Here is a 25508-nt window from a genome sequence, read left to right as displayed (position 1 = left end):
ACTCATCTGTAAGGGTAATTTGGTGATAAGCCGATCTTAAATCAAGAGTGGAAAATACCTTAGCACCTTCTAACATGGAGACAACCTCATTGATATTAGGAAGGGGATGACAGTCCACAATAATAGCCAAATTAAGGTCCACACACATTCTCAAAGATTTGTCGGGCTTCCTGACCAAAACAATGGGAGAAACCCATTCAGCAGATTCAATGGGTTCAATAATCTTCTCTAAAACCAAATCATCTAACGTTTTCTTAAGATCCTCCCTAACATTAATAGGCACTCCTCTCAACCTCTGCTTAACAGGAACAACTCCAGATTTTAGTTTAATTTTATGTGAAAAGTTCTGAAGCATACCCAATTTGTAAGAAAAAACATCTTTATACTCAGATTTAATTAAGTCAGTTCCTCTTTCATTGGAAACAGAAGAGATATTTTCATCCTCAAAAATCTCACCAAGCATAACAGGATCTTTGGCACGGGGATTAAGTATTATGCCAAATCTCCATTGATCCATCCAACCAATAACATTCACGCCTTTAACTGCAATATACAATTTGACTTGAACACACCTGGATCTGAAAGTAATCTTGACCAGAAAATGGCCTAAAATTTCTACACTTGAACCATTGAAACTAACTGCACGAATTTCAGATGGAAGAATTTCTGTGAAGTTTAATACATGTCTTAAACGTTCATCAAAATATTCCTTGGTAATAATGGTCCAAGGTGATCCTGAATCAGCCATTAAGTTAAGGCTAACTCCCAAAACGAACATTTCACAAATAGGTTTCCTAATAGTTTGACCATCAGCTTCAATCAAAGAAATCTCTTCAGCCAGATAGACTACAAAACCTTTATTGGATGTAGCACAATTCTCTGTACTCTCACAAACACAACTACAGGTTTTTGATATATCCTCTGTAACAACAGCTACTTTACTATTAGGATTTTGAACAAATTTTCTTGAATCTCTACAAACATTTGAGAAGTGTCCTAACCTTCCACACTTCCTGTATTCTTTATTAATGGCAGGACATCCAGCATATGAAGCAACATGCATTCTATTACCACATTTATAACATACTACAGATTTGTCAAACCTCTTAAAACTTCCTGTGTTATTGAATCTGTTGGTGTTTGTATTGGAATGTGGATTTTCATTATGTCTTTCATTATGTTTGATCAAACAAACCTCATCATGGGAATCTGACTTATTAACAGAATGTTTTTGTACAGTAAGCATCCATTTCTCAGACTGTTCTAGAGATTTTGCAATGGCAATTGCTTCTGATAATTTAGGATCACCCAATTCCATAAACGTTCCTGTGTTTTCTTATTCTTTACATGAACAATAATCTGATCTCTCAGCATCTCGTCACATATGGCACCAAAATTACAATGAATAGCTAAAGATCTCAAAGCAGTCATAAATTCATCAAATGATTCTGAATCTTGTTGTGCACGAGTGTAAAACTTATATTTATTTAGAGCTATATTAGAAACCGGTTTAAATCTTCTCTCAATTCTAATAAGTGCTTCTTTATATACATTGGTAGATTCTCCTTCACCCAACTCAGGTGGAATAGGTGGTAAAGCTCTAAAAACCATTTGTCCCTCTGAACCCAAACAGTGTAAAAGAATACTTCTTTTTCTCTCCGCCCCCATGCGTTCGCCATCTATAGCTTTCATGTAGTTAAAAAACTCTTCTTTCCAGCGAGTCCAAGTAATAGGCGGATCTCCTTTATTCTGCAGAAATTTCTCAGGTGGGTCAAACTGCATTTCTTGAATTTTAGTGTTATTAGGAATTTAACAAAAAATAAAATAGAGTATAAACAGAAACTCTGTCTGAAAACGTATATTTCTGTAAAATGTGGTAGATAATGTAACTCCTCCACGTTTTGAACTAAACACCAAGCTTGTTTCTTGTAAATAGACTACATCAATAAAGTTCCTCAGTTCAAAATCCTCCAGCGATGTAAAATAAAGTTAAACAAAATGCAAATGCCTACTTCAGTTCTCTCTCTTTGTCTCCGTTATAAGTATTTTCATGAATTCAGTTTCAATCTTTTTTTTTTCTTTCGATGTTGCAGAGACGGCTTGTAAAGTGAAAACGCTGTTCCGCGGTGAATCGTTGTTATGGTAACCAAGTACACAAAAATAAAATGGCCGCCACGCTGGATAACGTTGTGGGGTTACGTTATCAGGTACCGGTCGTCATCACGCTGTTGCTCTCCATGTTACGCTGTTTTCCAATGACGTTTGAGCAAATAAGCAAGAAAGCGTTCTTCCTGCTTTGACGTATGACAACAGACGCGCCGGTCTCGTGGAGGTCGCGCATTCAGTTCACGATCAGAAGTTAGAGTGTGAATTTTGAAGGTAAACACACATTAATTACCTTGAAATGCTTTAAAATCAATAGTTTCTTGTTGGTAGGAGTACTTGAACGCGGATTTTCTTCTTCTTTGAGACCAAGTTCTGCCCAGAATATTAACGATCTTTCAATAATGCAGTCCTTGTTTCAGAAGTTTTCCAATAAATTTGGAAATTGAAAATATACTCCACCTCTGTGCTGCAATCTTCAATCTGAATAAGGTCACCCTCGTCGCCAATTTTGTTAAATTATCACTGGAACAGCTTGTAGGTTGAAGTGGTTTAATATGCAGCACAGCAACATATAAAGCAGTCTCTTGGTCAACAGGAACAGTGCAACTGGCCTGAAGCTTGGAAGACAGTGGTGTTCTAAGGACACTCAAAGAATAACATGTAAGAATTAAAGGTACAGTAAAAATCAAGAAAGTAAAATGTAACAGTAGGCCCTATCTGCCCATAGACCCAGTATTCTGGGGTGCCGTATTAATCTCTGTAGAGTTTCCCTTTCCTTGGATGTAGACCTGGCTTCATTCCCTCACCTATCCAGGCAGCACATCTAAAGTCAAATTAAAGGCAAGACCGCAGACAACCGAGTGGGGGATTCATTTAAAGACATTTCGACATTATGTCGATGGGTCGCCAAATTAGGCATCAGCATATTGACCAGTGTGTTGTAGATACATCCGATTATGGCCTTCAGAATTCTGTAACGGCCCTCTTCCTCCAACAATCTATAGAAAGAGGCAAAATGCATTAACACTGTATATTTCTGGGTAAAGCCACATCCCCTGACCCTGGAAAGCTGGGTCTCCTGGAGGAATGAGATGTCTAGCACGTGTCTGACTAAATATGCCACAAACTGCCCTGCTTTCCTAGGGTTATTTAATCCCCGAGGTACCATGTCATGGATTAGGTGGCTGTGCTATCTCCAATTCTTCCAACTATATAAAGTGCCTGCATCTCCACCGTGTCGATTAGATGCAAGTCATGCCTCAGCTTTCCAGCTACATACCTTTTACTGCCCAGAGTGACCCCCAACACGTCAGCAAATCCTCCTCCTTGGAGAGCAGACACAATATAACATCCTGCGATACAGTAACAGCAATTCCCAAAGACAACAGTTCTATACTGAGCATGTAGAATGGGACGTCCAGGGACCAGGCCTGTCACCAAACCTGCACGCAACACCTTCCAATCACAGCAGCAATGCCTTATGTGCAGCAAGTCTTCTTTTTGTTATAGGGGAGCGGTCTGTCCGTTATCACAGGGGGGTGTTCCGCTCCACACTCTCTGTTGTAGTGCGGGTAAAGTAATAACTATTCTGTGGGTACAGAGGGTCGTAGTGTGCAATCAGAATGCATCCAAGCCAGCTTGATAATTTTTTACACTCGACATAGGCTACGCTGCCCCTCAGCCCGGCACTTTCTAGGGAGGCTGTCTGTACATCTTACAGTACACTTAACAGGCAGCGAACTACAAACCTGGGACACTGATCATGTCCATTACATGCCACTCAAGTGCTGCCCACTCTCTCTTCCCATGTTGGATGCCACACCACTTTTCATTCTGTTAAGGAAAGTCACAGCCTGCTGGGGGTCTCTGAAGGTCTGTACTTTTCCCTACAGAGCACATCTATTGAAGTTGCTTCTTACCCTTCTCACTTCTGCTAAAGGACTGGATCTTTCCTAGAGCTCTACGATATTTGCATTTTTTATTACTAGTCAATTGTAACATACACTTGGAAGGAGTGACACACATGATTTACTGGAGATACTACATGAGACCCAGCAACATGTTACTGCCCGACTCATTGCGGGGGAAACACGATCGATGTCATCTGCTCCAATCTCCCTTTGATGGTGCCCCCCCCCCTTGCAAGTTCGGGCTGGACTGTTCCCATGAGGCACAGGGTCAGACTGATTTGCATATAGCCATGTCTGAACTGGGGTGGCAGAGTGGGCTAAAGAACGGTGATGGATTAAACCCAGATCTTTTGACTCGGTGTGAGTGTTTGATTGGTTCAGATGCTCCGTCCATTACCACCCCCTTTTGTACCGCTTTTGGTCACCATAAGTGTGGCAGGGTATGCTCAGACGTGAGTCCCTTGCTCACTTTGCCACTGGATTCAAGCAAGCCGGGCTGAAGACCGCTGTAATGCCAGAAACCGGTCCTCGGAAGCTTGTTTCCGGTCCAGGGAAGGCATGGCTTGGCAGTTCGGTCTGGACTGTTCCCATGAGGCACAGGGTCAGACTGATTTGCATATAGCCATGTCTGAACTGGGGTGGCAGAGTGGGCTAAAGAACGGTGATGGATTAAACCCAGATCTTTTGACTCGGTGTGAGTGTTTGATTGGTTCAGATGCTCCGTCCATTACCACCCCCTTTTGTACCGCTTTTGGCCACCATAAGTGTGGCAGGGTATGCTCAGACGTGAGTCCCTTGCTCACTTTGCCACTGGATTCAAGCAAGCCGGGCTGAAGACGGCTGGAATGCCAGAAACCGGTCCTCGGAAGCTTGTTTCCGGTCCAGGGAAGGCATGGCTTGGCAGTTCGGGCTGGACTGTTCCCATGAGGCACAGGGTCAGACTGATTTGCATATAGCCATGTCTGAACTGGGGTGGCAGAGTGGGCTAAAGACCGGTGATGGATTAAACTCAGATCTTTTGACTGGGTGTGAGTGTTTGATTGGTTCAGATGCTCCGTCCATTACCACCCCCTTTTGTACCCCCCTTGCAAGTAACCTGGTCTGATCATTATTTGATCCCGTTTTCTTGGTATACGACTAGGGGGACTCATTCATCTAGGCCACGAGGCACTGGCCCGGGTAAGACGACCCACAAAATAGAACCAGATGTCTTTTATCAAGCCTTGGCTGATTGTCACCCTCAGCTCTCTGCTGATTTTGGTTTTGCTCTCTCTCAATTCAATAGCTGGATTGAGACGGTGGTTAATGACCTTACTCCCCAAACCAGACTTATAGCCCGTAACAGGCCATTGTCCAATCCATTGTTCTCACATGAGCTAAAAATCCAGAAAAAAACACTGGAAAAAACTGGGAAGGATGTGGAGGCAGAATTGTAGCACAGAGGCCAAAATTGCTTTGAAGGCAGCTCAAACATCATACTATGCTGCTATCATACTAGCAAAGCGCTCATACTATACTGACTGTATTGCCCGGTCTGGCAATAATGTTAAAGAACTGTTTAACATTGTGAAGAACTATGTGACTCTTAAAGCTATGAGCAACGCCCATGATGCTTCTCCCGCTTGGTGTGAAGAGCTCTCTCAGTTTTTCATCAATAAAGTCGGGGCTCTCCAACTGTCATTCGGTAGCCAGGACACCCAGGTTTCCTCGGAGCCCCCTGACCGACGTATCCCTTCTCCTGCTAAAGTCACCTTTTCCACCTTAGAAGCCATATCGCTAAAGAACTCCCTGAGAGCGTTATCCTCCCTTAAATCGTGTTCCCCTAGTGACCTTCCAAACTCATTTCCAGTCCGGCTGCAGCTATTAACCCTTTTCTCAATCAGCTGATTAACGCGTCACTGACAATGGCCTATGTCCCCACTGAGTGGAAACAGCCACTGCTTATCCCTCTGATCAAAAAGCTGACTTTGGATTCTAACCACCCGACTAGCTATCACCCAATTTCTTTGCTCCCTGCTATTGCCAAAGTATGCAAAAGATGGTCAATAAGCAGTTGACAGCCTTCATTGAACAGCATGGCCTCCTTCATCCAGCCCAATCCGGTTTCAGGGCCGCCTATAGCACGGAATCTGCTTATGTGGAAATCACAGAAGCTATTCACAATACTGTGGATGCGGGGCAGGGCAGTTTTGGTCCTGTTGGACCTCTCTGCCACTTTTGATACTGTCCCCCATTCACTTCTTCTGGCCCGCCTCAAGGAATTAGACATTATTGGTGCCGCCAGAGAATGGCTGAAATCCTTCTTGGAATGTAGCACCCAACAAGTGTGGATCCCTCCCTTCACGTCTACTTCCCAAGTTCTTTTGATAGGGGTTCCGCAGGGGTCGGTACTTAGCCCACTTTTGTTCAACTTATATACGACTCCTCTCATTCAGTTGGCAGAGGAACTAGGAGCCAAGGTTGTTGCCTATGCCGACGACACCCAGCTCCTGTTCCTTGGAAAAAATCAGAGTCATCTACTGCCCATGTTAAAACGTGTTTAGCTGCAGTGTTTAAATTGGCTGTACCGGAAATCGGAGCTGCTGGGGGAGAGGAGGTCCCGACTAAACGTGAGGAGGACCTGCGTACTTTAATGCTGGATGTGCGCTCCAGTTTACGGAATATTGATGCAAAACTGGATACATTAACCACCCAACTTGATCAAGTTAAAACACAGGTCTCTACACATGAAACCAGGCTAGATGGGTTGGAAAATAGACACACTGAGTGCATAGAATTTCAACAAGACACGAAGGAACAACTCCTGCACATGGACAAGCTGCTGATGGTCATCAAGGCAAAGAATGATGATTTGGAGGCGTGTTCTCGAAAGAACAACCTCAGGATTACATGTATTCCGGAGACGACAAACATAGGGAAGATGGAGACTTATGTGACTGCCCTGCTGCATGACCTCTTTGACCCGAATTTGTCTCCAGTGTTCGTGGTGGAGCGGGCGCACAGAGCTCTGGGCCCGAAACCGCAGGTGGGCGGCACGCCACGGCCCATCCTAGCTAAATTACTCAACTATCATGACAGGGACCTTATTTTGAAGCTAACACGTGAAAAGGGTCAAATAACTCACAAGGGTAATCGCATCTCCTTCTACCCAGACTTTACGCCGATGGTGCAGGCCGCAAGAAGAGAGTTTTTGCCCGCTAAACGGCTGTTACTGCAAGCACAAGTGCCATACGCGCTATTATACCCAGCTAAATTGAAGGTGACTCACGATGGGTTGGCACATTTTTTCCACAGACGCCAAATCTGCCCTCAAATTTGCTAAACACATTTGCGGTACGCAAAAGAAGTCCCGGCGCGGGCTGTAGGGTCAAGATGATGATCGCCTCAGTGATAATGATTGAACTGTTATTCTGCTAATGTTTGTTTCTGGGGGGATTGGTCAACTATTGTCCGAGGAGGGGGAGGGTGCCTATGTTTGCCACACGATAACTCTGTGTTCCTTGGGGAGAATGACTGAATTTCTTGTGGGTTGTTGGGCTGCGGCCTGACATATCAGGTTGAACTTGAGATCACTACACACTACGAGTATAATGGGCGCTGGCCGAGACTCCTGGAGCTGCATCAGATTTCCCCATGGCCACCCAGGGGCATCTAGACAGTTACACCCTCACGCCAGCCAGGCACTCCGGGATGTTATGCTGGAAGAGAATCTGCTGGATATCTGGAGAGTGCGCCACCCAGATACCCGAGAGGGCACATGCATTTCCAGTCAACACGCGGCCTGGTCCAGGCTAGACTTCTGGCTCATATCCTCGGATGTTGCCACTTGGACTACGGAAGTTAAGCACCTTGCCAGGTCATTGTCTGACCATGCACCGTGCCTCCTTGAGTTGGCCCCACCGAATATGAACACGAAGGCATTTCGCCGGAGACTCCCCCCATGCCCTGATGGACGAGGCATTTAAAGAGGAAATTAGAAATGACATTATAGAATACTTCGCTATAAACACGGGCTCGGTGTCCACAGAATCAGCGCTCTGGGAAGCGTTTAAGGTAGTGGCCAGAGGGCAATGCATAGCGAGACAGGCAGGCATGTTGAAAGCCATTAGAGGCACGTTGAGTGCGTTAGAAGGGCAAATAAAAGAACTCGAGCGCACGTTTTGCACGGCTCCCAGCCCCGAAACTGCGGCGGCAATCAAGGAGAAGCTGTTGGAATTTGCGGAGGAGGCGCAACGCAAGATAAAATTCCTGGGTAAACATGCGGAAGCTAGACGATACGGAGAAGGGGATAGGCCGAGCCGTACGTTGGCTGGCCTTATTAGGAAAACAAGAACCACTCCCTTTATCCACACGATCAACAACGCTGACGGCGTGGCCATAACGGGGCAAGAGGCGATCCTGAACGAGTTTACAGCCTTTTATTCTACTCTCTACACTACCACAAAACCCGAGACTCCTGAGCATTTAGAAGATTTCCTGTACTCCATAGTGTTAGTGTGGTTTAATGACACACATCGCAAATATATGGATCTCCCGGTAACGGTAGAAGATATTAGAAAAGTGATAAATGGCCTGCCTCTGAACAAAGTCCCCGGGCCCGATGGCCTCACGACAGCATTCTATAAAGCCTACTCTGAGGAGCTGGCGCCGCGACTACATGCAGTGTATGCGGAGTCGCTAGAGACGGGTGTTCTACCAGCGTCCATGAGAGAAGCATTGATAATGACTTTGCTCAAGCCGGACAAAGATGAACACTCTCTTTATTCCTACAGGCCACTGTCCTTAATAAATTTTGACGTTAAAATATATGCTAAACTCACAGCTGAACGCCTTCAACCCCTCCTCCCGATGGTGGCCCTACCTGACCAATCAGGATTCATACCAGGACGTTCAACGTCACACAACCTTAGGACGCTGTTCTCAGTGCTTCACTATCTTCACCCATCGGTACATGCGGCTGCCATCTTTTTGGACGCCACAAAGGCGTTTGATTCCCTCGAGTGGCCAGATATGTTCCAAATATTGGAGCGCATGGGCTTTAGCCCGCTATTTATAGCCCAGATACGGCTGCTATACACCAGCCCTATGGCGCGAGTGGGGGTGAACGGCATGCTTTCCGAGCCATTTGCGGTGAAGAGAGGCACGAGGCAGGGCTGCCCATTATCTCCCCTACTCTTTGCTATTGCAATGGAGCCTCTTGCAGCAAGGGTACGGCAACACCACACTGCCAGAGGATAGGGTTCAGCTCCCGCAGCTTGCTGATATCTATATACGCAGATGACGTCACCCTCTACGTGTTGAACCCCTCAGATAACCTAGATCCCTTACTGAGAGAATTTGTTAAATTTGGCAGGTTGTCGGGCATTTCGATTAATTGGGCCAAATCTGTGATTTCCCCCCTGACGGACGGTACCCCGGAGGTGCGATCGGAGTTTCCTTTGCGCTGGATAGGCCGACGAGGTCAAGTACCTGGGGATCTGGCTCAGCCGAAATCTTCAGGATATTTGGGCTTTGAATTTCATTTGAGCACTCAATTGGCTGGAGAGTAAGGTGGCGATTTGGTCCAAACTACCGCTATCAATCCCAGGGAAGGTGCCGCTATCCAAAGTGGAGATGTGTGGCTCACTGGTTAGAGGCGGCAGACCCGTAAGCAGAGAACGGCCCGGGACCAGGGTTCGATTCCCGACGCGGCAGGGTCGTGGACCAGGGTCAGCGGACTCGATAATTCTCGCCTTGGTGCCTACTCTAGTCAGAAACCACACTCGGCAACTCTGGGCATCAGCTTGCCTCATCTTCACAACGGCCCCCCCCAGACCGCCGGGGATGCTTGGTCGCACCTTAGAGATACCCATCAGGGACCATCTCTCAGGGTGAGCCAGGACGGGTTCCCCAGCGGTCGAAGCGTGGAGATACTCCTCCGGGAGTCGATTCCTAGCGCTATATAAACCCACAATTAAATTCAATTAAATTAAATCTTGCCAACATTTTTATATTTATTTGCGAATATCCCGATTCCGCTAACCAGACAATTTTTCACTGCCTCCGCTCCCATTTACTCTCTCTGGTATGGGCAGGGGGGCAAGCTCGAGTCTCTTGGGCCCTGCTGACATTGCCCCTGAAGCAGGGCGGATTGGGAGCTCCAGATATGCATCTGTATGCCTTGTGTGCACAGGCTCAATATCTGCACTTCTGGACATATCCCACCCCGTATCAACCGCATGTTGCGGTAGAGCAGGACTCGTTAGCACCCTTGCCTCTGACGGTAGCGCTCTATCAGAAGAGCACTCGGCCTGCTACTAATGTTGACTCCGCTAACAACTTACGCTGGGCATGGCGAGACTGCAAAAACGTGCTAGACTCCCACTCCTCTATGCGCCTGCCATCCCCTTAAAAAACAACCCGATGCTGGCCTGCTTGGAAAACTGCGGAGGCCAGGTAACTCTGAGAGACACCCAGCTCTGCACATTCACTGATCTTTACCCAGATGGTGTATTCCGTGGTCCACAGTCGGCTGGGGAGGGGAAGGTAATCCAGTTTAGAGAGGTATTCGTTTATCAACAGTTGAAAGCGGCATGTAGATCGCTATGGGAGGAGTTCCCGGCCGCGCCGCCTACGCTGAAAGCTCTGCAAAATATACTAGTCCGCACCTCCCCAAAGAAACTGGTGACGAGACTTTACAACGAGATGCAGGACCAAGCTCCGATAGTACGGCCGAAGTCTATGCTACTATGGAATGAGGAGCTAGACCCCCCCCCATATCCGACGACCAGTGGCCGTTTTGTTGTAAACAACTTTTAGAACTCTCCCCCAACTACAAGTTGCGCCTCGTCCATTTCAAATTTTTGCACCGTTACTACCGCACCCCGATCAGTCTCCATCGCATGCACCTGCGTGATGATGCTAGATGTTGGAGATGCGGCTTTGACAACAAAACCTTTTTCCATATGGCTTGGAGCTGCCCTAGGCTCACCGGCTATTGGCACGAAATATTTGACGCAGTGAACCAAATCGTTGGCAGGTCGGATGACCCAATACCACATTTGGGCCTGTTAGGCTTGGTAGGCGATACTATCCCCAAGAGCAGGAAATTGAATTTTCTTGTCTACAATGAAACAAGTGTCGGTTGGCTGTATAGACTGATACCTGATGACCCATTAAAAAGGGAGAACATTAACTCCAGAAAATACCACAGACGTTTGGATGGTTTTTCATCTGCAGAACCTTTTTTGACTTACACATTGTTGTTTCTTCCGTTTGAGTGCGAGGACTTTGTTTCATTTGTAATTGTGTGGCGTGTACCACACAGATAGAGGGGTTAGAGGGTCTCCTCCCCTTTCAGCAGCATCCTTAACACTGATACTTAGCATAGACCATACCTGAATTTGTGTGAGCGCCACTACTTCCTGCCTACTAAAACCCATTTCTGTTTGCCTAAAAACCTTCCTTTTTCAATGATCTGTTTTTTTTTGCTCCTATTTTTTTTTCCTTTCCTTCTGCTGTCTCTTGGGCTCGCGCTAGGACACTTGAGTTGCTGTGCGCGTTACAAAACCATAAACAAACTTCATGCAATGTTTGTGTGAAGTCTGGGTAAAATGAAATGCTGGTTTCACTGTACTTTCTTTCCTTTCAGGTACCATCCTTCATATCAAGTATCAATGTCTGCAATTCATCAGTCTTGCTATGAAGGGACACTCGGTACTAGCCTTGCTGCCAAACACAGATTAATCCTCCCCACCACAAACACCTGTGAGGAGCATGACCTGTCAAATCATTCCAATAACGTGTTTGCAATGTATTTATAATAAGATACCTGCTATAGCCATCAATTCAGGCAGTCCCGACTAGATACATGTATGTTATTTCTTCTCAATCTGGCTTCCAAATCTTAAACTTCAGCTATGACCCCTATAAGTTCTCCATCTTTATTTGCTTTTCAATCCTCGCTACAGCGTCATCTCCCAACTTGGATGGTGACTATTCTGCGAAGTCTATGCAGGCTCCTCGTTTGTTGGGCCATTCTTTCATTGCATCTGTGTTGAACATCAACGAATGAATCTTCCCAACTATGGTGGATACACTTTTTCTCATATCATGGACCAAAGAGCAAGCCGCTGGCTGTTCATTCATTGCCGCTGGCTGTTCATCCATTGCCTCTGCAGTGGAGCCAGAATCATAAATAGGAATTCTCCAGGGCAGAAACATTTCCCTAAATCTTTAAGTAGGGAATGTAAGACTATACAGTGCTAAATAACATATACATTATTTACACGACTAAGAATGAAGAGCTGTAAATGGTGGTCCAGCCTATGTAGCACTAACAGCACTGGGGTGCCTGCGGGCAGCTGTGCGTTTAAATGCCGCATGGATAGAATGTCCTTTTCCACAGTCTCGGATTACCGGACAACGGCCTAAAGCACTCAGCACAGAAGACACAGACAGAAACTGTGACTGCCACAGGTTAGATTATCAGACACAATTTTATGTGTGCTTGTTTACAAGACATGTATAACACACAGCTACTGTGCAGAAAGGTGCAGCAGTAGGAGAAGCAGCTACTAAGGGCAGCAGCCAGCCAGTTGAAAACATTAAACAGTTCAAGAGTGTGGAATTCCTGTAGACCAAGGACCAGGACATATTGTTTGGGGTCAAGGACAACAAGTTTATTTTGTCCTTGGGACAAGTAGGCCCAACCCCCTGCAGCACAAACCCTTTGGCTACCAATTTACAGTCCCACATTATGAAGCAGGGATGGGATGCATATATTTGCAGAAGCTTGAAAGCAAGATTGATGATTCTTTGCTTTCAAAATAAAACGTTCACAAAAAATGCAACTAGGAAAAAAAATGTTTACTTAATTACTGTGACATTTTAGGTACCATTTATTTGAAGCATCATTTAATAAAATGTGTGGTGTATGCTAGTATTTCCAAACAATATTTATAATGGAAAGTCAACGCAACCAGTTTCAACAAGATAATAAGAAACATGCCAATAAACAAGCATTGGCAAAGCCAATAGGTAGACACTGGTGGTCAGTCTTTTGTTTTGTCAATGTGTGTCTTGTTTTGAGCACACACTGCCATAGAAGTTCCTGGCACTGAACAGAACAAATTTGTGTGCGTATACGCTCCTTGTGAAAGAGCAGATTGCGATCATTCACAATCAAGCTAGCCGGTAGATGGATAGAGCTAGAAACAGAACTTTAATAAAAACAAAAGATCTTGGTTAATGCCAGACCTAATTAGGGGCCCAATTCTTAAAGAAAGTTACAAAAGTGCACCCAAGGTAAATCTTTCCATTAGTGCAGATTTATGTATTTCATTAATTCACAAGAATTTCAGAAGTTCACCAGGAAATCGTACTCCTAGAAAATATTAGTGAACTATATTTTATCACAAGCAAATATCCATGTGCAGATTTGCTCATGTAAAAATCGGTTGATCGTTTACAAGTTCACCCCTCCCACCTCTATTTTTCCAAGCCCTGAAAGTATTTTTTCTTCTGACCCTTGTCGGGAGTAAATTTCCATCCTTTCACAGTATGGTAAAAGATTAGAGAAGAACTGGTGAAAAACCTTAAAGCCTGCAAGTTAGTAGGTTTGCACAGACTCAAAAGGGCTATCTAACACTGGAACTATTGCTTATCGCTACCTCCAGCCCCAGTATGTAGATCAGAAAAAGGTGGGAAAACAAAGAAATTATTAGAATTCAAGCATTACTATAGAATTTGCCCTGACATAAACAGAGAGGCTATATCAGTGCTCTTATATCATGAGATTGCTGCCATAATTTGCCGCTGCACTACATGGCACCAAAGGGACAAGGAGATTTTTTTTAAAGGACAAGTAGATTTCTGAAGCAATTTGTCCAATCGACAAGTAGTTGTTTTACTTATTCCACAGCCCTGCTCTTTTTGCAAAAATATTGAAAATCACCCTTTTACTTCATAGAGTGTGCCCATTGGACCTGAAATGCCCTACACTTCACTGCACTGAGAAGAACAAAATAAAGTGATAGGTAGCGTGCTTGAATTACTCTCAACAACTGGTAATTATCTAGGGCCGCAATCCGGTACATAGTTTTTTCACACCCCTTGCCACCTCTGACAAGTCCCCCACACAGTGTCAGGCTAGGTCCTCTCTGAACGGGGGAAGAGGGTACACTTAGGGCAGGCTTGAGATTAGAAATCTTTGGCACACTAAAAGAACATTCAACGTTTTTTAGGTATTTTGCATGTGCAAATGATATTTTCGCTCTTAGTTTAAATCCCGTTTCTCCTATGTCTAAATTTGGTTTGAAACAGATCTTAAAGAAATTTAGATCCCCTATCAGTTTGGCGAGAGATGCTGCTTTAAGCAAGTCCAGGCCCAGTAACGTGGCGGTCAGCTATCCGACTGTTTTATCTATTCATAGCACTATTTGCACATCTCTTAGTATGTTTGATATAAGAATTTTTTATCGGTCGGTTATGTGATTGTTTTATGTATTATAGCATTATCTGTACATTTCTCAGTATGTCTGATATAATTTTATAGTAATGTATAAGGAATAAGTTTGTATTGTATGTAAAGTTTGTCCATTGAATTGTTGGTGTGCTTTTGTGGACCTCCGTAGGAGTTCCAAAACAAAATAAATAAATAAATTGGGAACCCAATCAATCAATCCATTTATAAAGCGCACCATTTACCCGTGAGGGTCTCAAGGCGCGGGAGGGTGGAGGGAGGGTTCGGGGGGTGGGCGGTGCTGCTGCTTGGCGGCGAGGAAATAGAAGGATCTGCCGCCACCGGTCGTTCGTTGGATGCGGGGGGCGGTGGCGAGGCTGGCGTATCGGAGCTGGCGGGTGGGGTTGTAGAAGCTGAGTCGGCCGTTGAGGTAGGCTGGTCCGGTGTTGTGCAGGGCTTTGTGTGCGTGGGTGAGTAGCTTGAAGGTGATCCTCTGTTTGACGGGGAGCCAGTGTAGGTCTCTCAGGTGAGGGGTGATGTGGCTGCGGCGAGGGACGTTCCGGATGAGTCCGGCGGAGACATTTTGAATGCGTCGTCGCAGGTGTTTGGTCGGGAGGCCTGCCTAGAGCGCGTTGCCGTAGTCCAACCTGCTGCGGACGAGGGCCTGAGTCACCGTTCTTCTTGTTTCGATGGGGATCCACTTGTAGATCCTGCGAAGCATGCGGAGGGTGTTGTAGCAGGAGGAGGAGACGGCGTTGACCTGCTTCGACATGGAGTGAGGAGTCGAGGATGATTCCCAGGTTGCGTGCGTGGTCGGTGCGTGGTCAGCCCCAGACCAGTTTCAGCCTAGTTAGTCGTCGTCACTGAGCTCCTGCTGGATTCCTGTGGCACAGTGAGTGCGTGCCCCACCTTTGGGCGAGCCCTATTGGAGCAGAACCAAGACTGATTTACATATGGCTGGTCTCCATTTTGAGGGAGAAAACGATGGTCCTGAATGTGTCTACAGGCGATCGGCCATGACTGAGATTAATTCCAGCATTCCTTCCAACACTACTATGTTTGTTACAGTAGAGGCACGTAGTGCCCAGATGTGAGTGCCATGCTCACTGTGCCACAGGACACAAGGATGACCTCTAGATTAAGATACATAATGGGTGAAAAACATGCCCCGAGCTACGGTCAGCGACTGGTATAATTCAAGCATTACTTCCAGTTTGTGTGTAGCAGAACTGCACAGTGTCCGTGCTTTGCTGAGGAGCAGTGCACTGCCTGTGTGCTATAATGATGTGCTGTGCAGTGCTATACAGTATCAAAATCATTATGGGGCACAGTATAACCTGTTCGATCCTGCAACGTGCAGCAGGGGCTAAGAAAAAAATCTTTATTGTGCTACAATGTACTACCAACAAATTGTGGCACTGCGGTGCACGCAGTCATGAATACATTATTATGTTCCTCAATCAGAGTTAATCATTTGTGTCCTTTGGAGAACTTGCTGCTGCACGTTTCGCCATTTCACACTGCTATGCAGGCTGGGAAATTAATGACAACCTCAAACGAGTACTGAAAAGCCGAGTCACGCCAGTTGACGTGCAGGTGACTCACAGATCTCCGCAGCTGATGCGTAATTCACTGAGCTAGCTTACCTACTCTGTAATTAGTGCAATATCATTTGTAAATGAGAAGCTTCCATATCTCGGAGACCGCCCACACAGCAGTCAATATTCCTATAGGTGTGCCTCCTCGCTCAGGTCCTGTCAGTGCACGTGTGACGATGACTGTGCTATGGCGAGTAGCACGTGCAATCACACTTTCACTGGCAAGTAAGGCAAGATATGGGGGATGGGTGGGGGCAGTGTTTACCAATATTAGGGAGGGGCACTTTTATTTAAAATGATACAAAATTCAGACTTTCATCGTTCTAAACCTCTCAAGCTCCATCTGCAATCCCCTCACAATCCACCATTTATAACACTGCTATGCGCAACATGCCATTACACAACTGCACAACTTGGAAACACTTCCCCCCCAATCCCCCATACGATCACAAAATAAAGACCACGCGCTTCCAACCGTAAAACCCTACAGTGTGTATGTAACATGCTACCCATGTAGGCAAGCGCTTAAGAACCCAACATAGGGGTATACGCGCTATATGAGTTGTGCAATATAATATTCACACAGAGAGGCCCTAGAAAAAGTTACTACTGTACCTTCCCGGCTGCCGTAGGGAAAGACGTCCATCAGCGGCTGCTGGCGGGGCACGGATCTGTTCACGAAGGCCTCACCAGTCTCTCTTGGCCGAGGTGGCACCCGGGCCCAGCAGAGCCTCGGGAACCTAGTGGGAGAAACAACTAATTAGCCGCCTTCATTAAAAAAATATGTGACAATACACATTATTAAAACGTTTCGAGGAAACTCAGACAGGAAACAGACCCTCTGGTGCGGAGAGTGTTGCAGGCTCGACATTGTAAACCGTCCGAGGCTACGACACACACTGCTGAACCAGAAATAGCAGAACTGCGAGAGAACAGAGTTCACCGCTCGCAAACCAGAAAGGAGCAGTGTTACACACACGATTACACCACAGGAAGCATTGCAGGAACGAGAGAGAAGCGCACTCGAACTCGTACACACGGGACCGTACCCAAAGTCCCAGAGGTACCAAGCCAAACCGATTCAAAGCCCTGCAGCAGAGGCGGTAGTATGCGAAGGGAAACTAGGGTAAAGGGAATGACAGTCCGGGGACAAGTGTCGGGGAGTACTATTCGGAAACCAGGAAGGGTCAGAGAGCAGCGTGCATGCGAACCTTTAGCCCTAAATCCACAGCCAAAGAAAGCAGAGTAGTCGCTCGGCTCATACGCCACCTGGTGGCACATTTGAACCATTACACAAGAACACTCACTAGCGCCGTAGTAAACCCGCCACGCAGGGGGTGGGTTACAGTTTCCTGGAAGACTTGAGAGACGCATGATCCGAAGACCCCCCTACCCACAAATTAAGCAGGGATTGATTACCCACCTACCACCCTCACACTGAGGTGGATGCCAGATCACCAAGCCCATCAAACTGTGCAACTGGCCCAGAGTTAGAAATCTATGGCCGTTCCCACACTACTTTACTTTACTAGTCCCGAGCAGGCCCAACAGTATCCCTCCACAGAGCTCGTAGACAAGCACTGCACCAAAACACGGAGAGCAAGTAATTGGCGAAGCACGACTTTACTGGAGCTGTCTTACATTACAACACATTGCCAAGGAATCCTTGCCAGGATCCGAGAAATAGTTCAAACTTTTCCCCTCTCCTGCCAAACATCTATACTGCTATTCATGACCAGTCGATCCCTTTGTTCTGAGGAAACCATTTGCTGTTCCCAACTGTGGTAAATGCTTTGGCACCAGACTTGTGAATGCATTCTTGGCTTCGGGGCGCGTCCTCCATCAAAAGGAAAACCAGACAAAGCAATGTAGCAACTCGTTCCTCCATGTTTTATACACATTTGTTGCATCTGTAACTTCTTTAATGGGTTTGTATTTCTTTATTGTGTAGAATGTTGGGGATGGAAAGTTGATGGTGGAATGTGAACGATTGGATGTGGGCAGTTAGAGTTCAGCTTGGTGGGTGTGAAGCTGCTCTTCTTAAATTTGGAATAAACCTGCTTTCTTATTTCTACACAATTTCGCGATGAGCACCACCACGTCCACCATTAGAACCATGTCCATCATTACCACCACCACCACCACCACCACCACCACCACCACCACCACGTCCACCACCACCACCACCACCACGTCCACCGCCACCACCACGTCCACCACCATGTCCACCACCAACTCCACCATTACCACCACGTCCACACCATCACATCCATGTCTCCACCACCACCACGTCCACCACCACCATGTCCACCACCAACACGTCCCCCACCACCACATCCACCACCACCACATCCACCACAACCACCAAGTCCACCACCACCAAGTCCACCACCACCACCAAGTCCACCACCACCACCAAGTCCACCACCACCACCACCACCAAGTCCACCACCAAGTCCACCACCAAGTCCACCACCACCAAGTCCACCACCACCACCAAGTCCACCACCACCAAGTCCACCACCACCACCAAGTCCACCACCACCACCAAGTCCACCACCACCACCAAGTCCACCACCACCACCAAGTCCACCACCACCAAGTCCACCACCACCACCAAGTCCACCACCACCACCAAGTCCACCACCACCACCAAGTCCACCACCACCAAGTCCACCACCACCACGTCCACCACCACCACGTCCACCACCACCACCAAGTCCACCACCACGTCCACCACCACCACCAAGTCCACAACCACCACCAAGTCCACAACCACCACCAAGTCCACAACCACCACCAAGTCCACAACCACCACCAAGTCCACCACCACCAGGTCCACCACCATGTCCACCACCACCAGGTCCACCACCATGTCCACCACCACCACCTCCACCACCACCACGTCCACCACCACCACGTCCACCACCACCACATCCACCACCACCACATCCACCACCACCACGTCCACCACCACCACGTCCACCACCACCACGTCCACCACCACCACCACAACGTCCACCACCACGTCCACCACCACGTCCACCACCACCACCACATCCACCACCACCACCACCACGTCCACCACCACCACCACCATGTCCACCACCACCACCACCACGTCCACCACCACCACGGCCACCACCAGGGCCACCACCACGTCCACCACCACGGCCACCACCACGTCCACCAGCACCACCACGTCCACCAGCACCACCACGTCCACCAGCACCACCACGTCCACCAGCACCACCACGTCCACCAGCACCACCACGTCCACCAGCACCACCACGTCCACCAGCACCACCACGTCCACCACCACCACGTCCACCACCACCACCACGTCCACCACCACCACCACGTCCACCACAACCACCACGTCCACCACAACCACCACGTCCACCACAACCACCACGTCCACCACAACCACCACGTCCACCACAACCACCACGTCCACCACAACCACCACGTCCACCACAACCACCACGTCCACCACAACCACCACGTCCACCACAACCACCACGTCCACCACAACCACCACGTCCACCACAACCACCACGTCCACCACAACCACCACGTCCACCACAACCACCACGTCCACCACAACCACCACGTCCACCACGTCCACCACAACCACCACGTCCACCACAACAACCACCACAACCACCACAACAACCACCACGTCCACCACAACCACCACCACGTCCACCACAACCACCACAACCACCACGTCCACCACAACCATCACGTCCACCACAACCATCACGTCCACCACAACCATCACGTCCACCACAACCATCACGTCCACCACAACCATCACGTCCACCACAACCATCACGTCCACCACAACCATCACGTCCACCACAACCATCACGTCCACCACAACCATCACGTCCACCACAACCATCACGTCCACCACAACCATCACGTCCACTACAACCATCACAACCACCACAACCATCACGTCCACCACAACCATCACGTCCACCACAACCATCACGTCCACCACAACCATCACGTCCACCACAACCATCACGTCCACCACAACCATCACGTCCACCACAACCATCACGTCCACCACAACCATCACGTCCACCACACCCATCACGTCCACCACACCCATCACGTCCACCACACCCATCACGTCCACCACACCCATCACGTCCACCATCACCACCACGTCCACCATCACCACCACGTCCACCATCACCACCACGTCCACCATCACCACCACCACCACATCCACCACCACCACCACGTCCACCACCACCACCACGTCCACCACCACCACCACGTCGTCCACCACCACCACCACGTCCACCACCACGTCCACCACCACCACGTCCACCACCACCACGTCCACCACCACGTCCACCACCACATCCACCACCACATCCACCACCACCACGTCCACCACCACCACGTCCACCACATCCACCACCACCACGTCCACCACTACCACGTCCACCACCACCACGTCCACCACCACCACGTCCACCACCACCACCACGTCCACCACCACCACGTCCACCACCACCACGTCCACCACCACCACATCCATCACCACCACCACGTCCACCACCACCACGTCCACCACCACCACGTCCACCACCACCACGTCCACCACGTCCACCACGTCCACCACCACCACGTCCACCACCACCACCACGTCCACCAACACGTCCATCACCACCACCACGTCCAACCCCACCACAACGTCCAACACCACCACAACGTCCACCATCACTACATCCACGTCCACCATCACTACATCCACGTCCACCATCACTACATCCACGTCCACCACCACCATGACCACCACCACCACGTCCACCACCACCACGTCCACCACCACCACGTCCACCACGTCCACCACCATGTCCACATCCATGACCACCACGTCCACCACCACATCCACCACCACCACGTCCACCACAACCACGTCCACCACAACCACGTCCACCACCACCACGTCCACCACCACCACGTCCACCACCACCACGTCCACCACCACCACGTCCACCACCACCACGTCCACCACCACCACGTCCACCACCACCACGTCCACCACCACCACGTCCACCACCACCACGTCCACCACTTCTTCCACCACCACCACTACATCCACCACCACGTCCACCACCACCACCACGTCCACCACCACCACCACGTCCACCACCACCACCACCACGTCCACCACCACCACCACGTCCACCACCACCACCACGTCCACCACCACCATCACGTCCACCACAACCATCACGTCCACCACAACCATCACGTCCACCACAACCATCACGTCCACCACAACCATCACGTCCATCACGTCCACCACACCCATCACGTCCACCACACCCATCACGTCCACCACACCCATCACGTCCACCACACCCATCACGTCCACCACACCCATCACGTCCACCACACCCATCACGTCCACCACACCCATCACGTCCACCACCACCACCACGTCCACCATCACCACCACGTCCACCATCACCACCACGTCCACCATCACCACCACCACCACGTCCACCACCACGTCCACCACCATGTCCACCACCACGTCCACCACCACGTCCACCACCAACACCAACACGTCCATCACCACCACCACGTCCAACCCCACCACAACGTCCAACACCACAACGTCCACCATCACTACATCCACGTCCACCATCACTACATCCACGTCCACCATCACTACATCCACGTCCACCATCACTACATCCACGTCCACCACCACGTCCACCACCACCACGTCCACCACCACGTCCACCACCACCACGTCCACCACAACCACGTCCACCACCACCACGTCCACCACCACCACATCCACCACCACCACGTCCACCACCACCACGTCCACCACCACCACGTCCACCACCACCACGTCCACCACCACCACGTCCACCACCACCACGTCCACCACCACCACCACGTCCATCACCACCACCACGTCCAACCCCACCACCACGTCCAACCCCACCACAACGTCCAACCCCACCACAACGTCCAACCCCACCACAACGTCCAACCCCACCACAACGTCCAACCCCACCACAACGTCCAACACCACCACAACGTCCAACACCACCACAACGTCCAACACCACCACAACGTCCACCATCACTACATCCACGTCCACCATCACTACATCCACGTCCACCATCACTACATCCACGTCCACCATCACTACATCCACGTCCACCATCACTACATCCACGTCCACCACCACGTCCACCACCACGTCCACCACCACCACATCCACCACCACGTCCACCACCACGTCCACCACCACGTCCACCACCACGTCCACCACCACGTCCACCACCACCACGTCCACCACCACCACGTCACCACCACCACGTCCGTCACCACCACCACGTCCGTCACCACCACCACGTCCGTCACCACCACCACGTCCGTCACCACCACCACGTCCGTCACCACCACCACGTCCGTCACCACCACCACGTCCGTCACCACCACCACGTCCGTCACCACCACCACGTCCGTCACCACCACCACGTCCGTCACCACCACCACGTCCGTCACCACCACCACGTCCGTCACCACCACCACGTCCGTCACCACCACCACGTCCGTCACCACCACCACGTCCTTCACCACCACCACGTCCTTCACCACCACCACGTCCTTCACCACCACCACGTCCTTCCCCACCACCACGTCCTTCCCCACCACCACGTCCTTCCCCACCACCACGTCCTTCCCCACCACCACGTCCTTCACCACCACCACGTCCTTCACCACCACCACGTCCTTCACCACCACCACGTCCTTCACCACCACCACGTCCTTCACCACCACCACGTCCTTCACCACCACCACGTCCTTCACCACCACCACGTTCTTCACCACCACCACATCCACCACCACCACCACGTCCACCACCACCACGTCCACCACCACCACGTTCACCACTACATCCACCATCACCACCACATCCACCACGTCCACCACCACCACCACCACGTCCACCACCACCACCACCACGTCCACCACCACCACCACCACGTCCACCACCACCACCACGTCCACCACCACCACCACGTCCACCACCACCACCACGTCCACCACCACCACGTCCACCACCACCACGTCCACCACCACGTCCTCCATCACCACCACCCCAACGTCCACCACCACCACGTCCACCACTACATCCACCACCACGTCCACCACTACATCCACCACCACCACCACGTCCACCACGTCCACCACCACCACGTCCACCACTACATCCACCATCACCACCACATCCACCACATCCACCATCATCACCACATCCACCACCACCACCACCACCACGTCCACCACCACCACCACCACGTCCACGTCCACCACCACCACCACGTCCACCACCACCACGTACACCACCACCACCACCACGTCCACCACCACGTCCACCACGTCCACCACCACATCCTCCATCACCACCACGCCCACCACCACCCCAATGTCCACCTGCACCACGTCCACCAGCACCACGTCCGCCACCACCACGTCCGCCACCACCACGTCCGCCACCACCACGTCCGCCACCACCACGTCCGCCACCACCACGTCCGCCACCACCACGTCCGCCACCACCACGTCCGCCGCCACCACGTCCGCCGCCACCACGTCCGCCGCCACCACGTCCGCCGCCACCACGTCCGCCGCCACCACGTCCGCCGCCACCACGTCCGCCGCCACCACGTCCACCAGCACCACGTCCACCAGCACCACGTCCACCAGCACCACGTCCACCAGCACCACGTCCACCAGCACCACGTCCACCAGTACCACGTCCACCAGCACCACGTCCACCAACACCACCTCCATCACCAACACCACCACCTCCAGCTCCATCACCACCACGTCCACCACCACCACCACGTCCACCACCACCACCACGTCCACCACCACCACCACGTCCACCACCAGCACCACGTCCACCACCAGCACCACGTCCACCACCACGTCCACCAGCACCACGTCCACCAGCACCACGTCCACCAGCACCACGTCCACCAGCACCACGTCCACCAGCACCACGTCCACCAGCACCACGTCCACCAGCACCACGTCCACCAGCACCACGTCCACCAGCACCACGTCCACCAGCACCACGTCCACCAGCACCACGTCCACCAGCACCACGTCGTCCACCACCACCACGTCGTCCACCACCACCACGTCGTCCACCACCACCACGTCGTCCACCACCACCACCACGTCGTCCACCACCACCACCACGTCGTCCACCACCACCACGTCGTCCACCACCACCACGTCGTCCACCACCACCACGTCGTCCACCACCACCACGTCGTCCACCACCACCACGTCGTCCACCACCACCACCACGTCGTCCACCACGTCATCCACCGTCACCACGTCATCCACCGTCACCACGTCCACGTCCACCGCCACAACGTCCGCCGCCACCAGGTCCACCGCCACCACATCCACCATCACCACCACGTCCGCCACCACGTCATCACCACGTCCTCCACCACCACCACGTACACCACCAAGTCCACCACCCACCACTACATCCACCACGTCCTCCACCACGTCCAGCACCACGTCCAGCACCACCACGTCCACCATCACCACGTCCACCATCACCACGTCCACCATCACCACGTCCACCATCACAACGTTCACCATCACCATGTCCACCACCACCACGTCCACCACGCCCATCACCACCACGTCCACCACCACCATGTCCACCACCACCATGTCCATCACCACCACCACGTCCATCACCACCACCACCACCACCACGTCCATCACCACCACCATGTCCACCACCACCACCATCACAACATCCACCACCACCACTTCCACCACGTCCACCCCCACCACGTCGTCCACCACCACGTCGTCCACCACCACCACAACATCGTCCACCACCACCACCACGTCGTCCACCACCACCACCATGTCGTCCACCACCACCACCACGTCGTCCACCACCACCACCACGTCGTCCACCACCACCACCACGTCGTCCACCACCACCACGTCGTCCACCGTCACCACCACGTCATGCACCGTCACCACGTCCACCGCCACCACGTCCACCGCCACCACGTCCACCGCCACCACGTCCACGGCCACCACGTCCACGGCCACCACGTCCACGGCCACCACGTCCACCACCGCCACGTCCACCGCCGCCACCACGTCCGCCACCACGCCCGCCACCACGTCCGCCACCACGTCCGCCACCACCACCACGTCCGCCACCACCACCACGTCCGCCACCACCACCACGTCCGCCACCACATCCGCCATCACCACCACGTCAGCCATCACCACCACGTCCGCCATCACCACCACGTCCGCCACCACCACCACGTCCGCCACCACCACCACGTCCGCCACCACCACCACGTCCGCCACCACCACCACGTCCGCCACCACCACCACGTC

The 25508-nt window shown here is 50.9% G+C and overlaps 1 protein-coding gene across 9 annotated transcripts in view; it reads right to left on the bottom strand.

Annotated features, from left to right (window-relative positions):
• Positions 1 to 25508, bottom strand: part of LOC144756143 (uncharacterized) — a 435391-nt gene that overhangs the window by 397273 nt on the left and 12610 nt on the right. For 6 of the 9 annotated variants that reach the window (XM_078645713.1, XM_078645718.1, XM_078645715.1 and 3 more), the window contains exon 2: positions 16671 to 16795. In XM_078645713.1, coding sequence (XP_078501839.1) covers positions 16671 to 16701 — 31 coding nt within the window. In that variant the 5' untranslated portion in view covers positions 16702 to 16795. Of the gene's footprint in view, positions 1 to 16670; positions 16796 to 16893; positions 17296 to 25508 lie in introns of those variants that run through there. The other 3 variants (XM_078645720.1, XM_078645714.1, XM_078645712.1) reach the window with 3 other exon arrangements.

The sequence above is a fragment of the Lissotriton helveticus genome, chromosome 5_1 (genome assembly GCF_964261635.1).
Source record: "Lissotriton helveticus chromosome 5_1, aLisHel1.1, whole genome shotgun sequence".
Classification (NCBI taxonomy): Eukaryota; Metazoa; Chordata; class Amphibia; order Caudata; family Salamandridae; genus Lissotriton; species Lissotriton helveticus.
The sequence above is the reverse complement of the archived record's forward strand: the minus strand, read 5'-3'. Positions and strand labels throughout refer to the sequence as shown.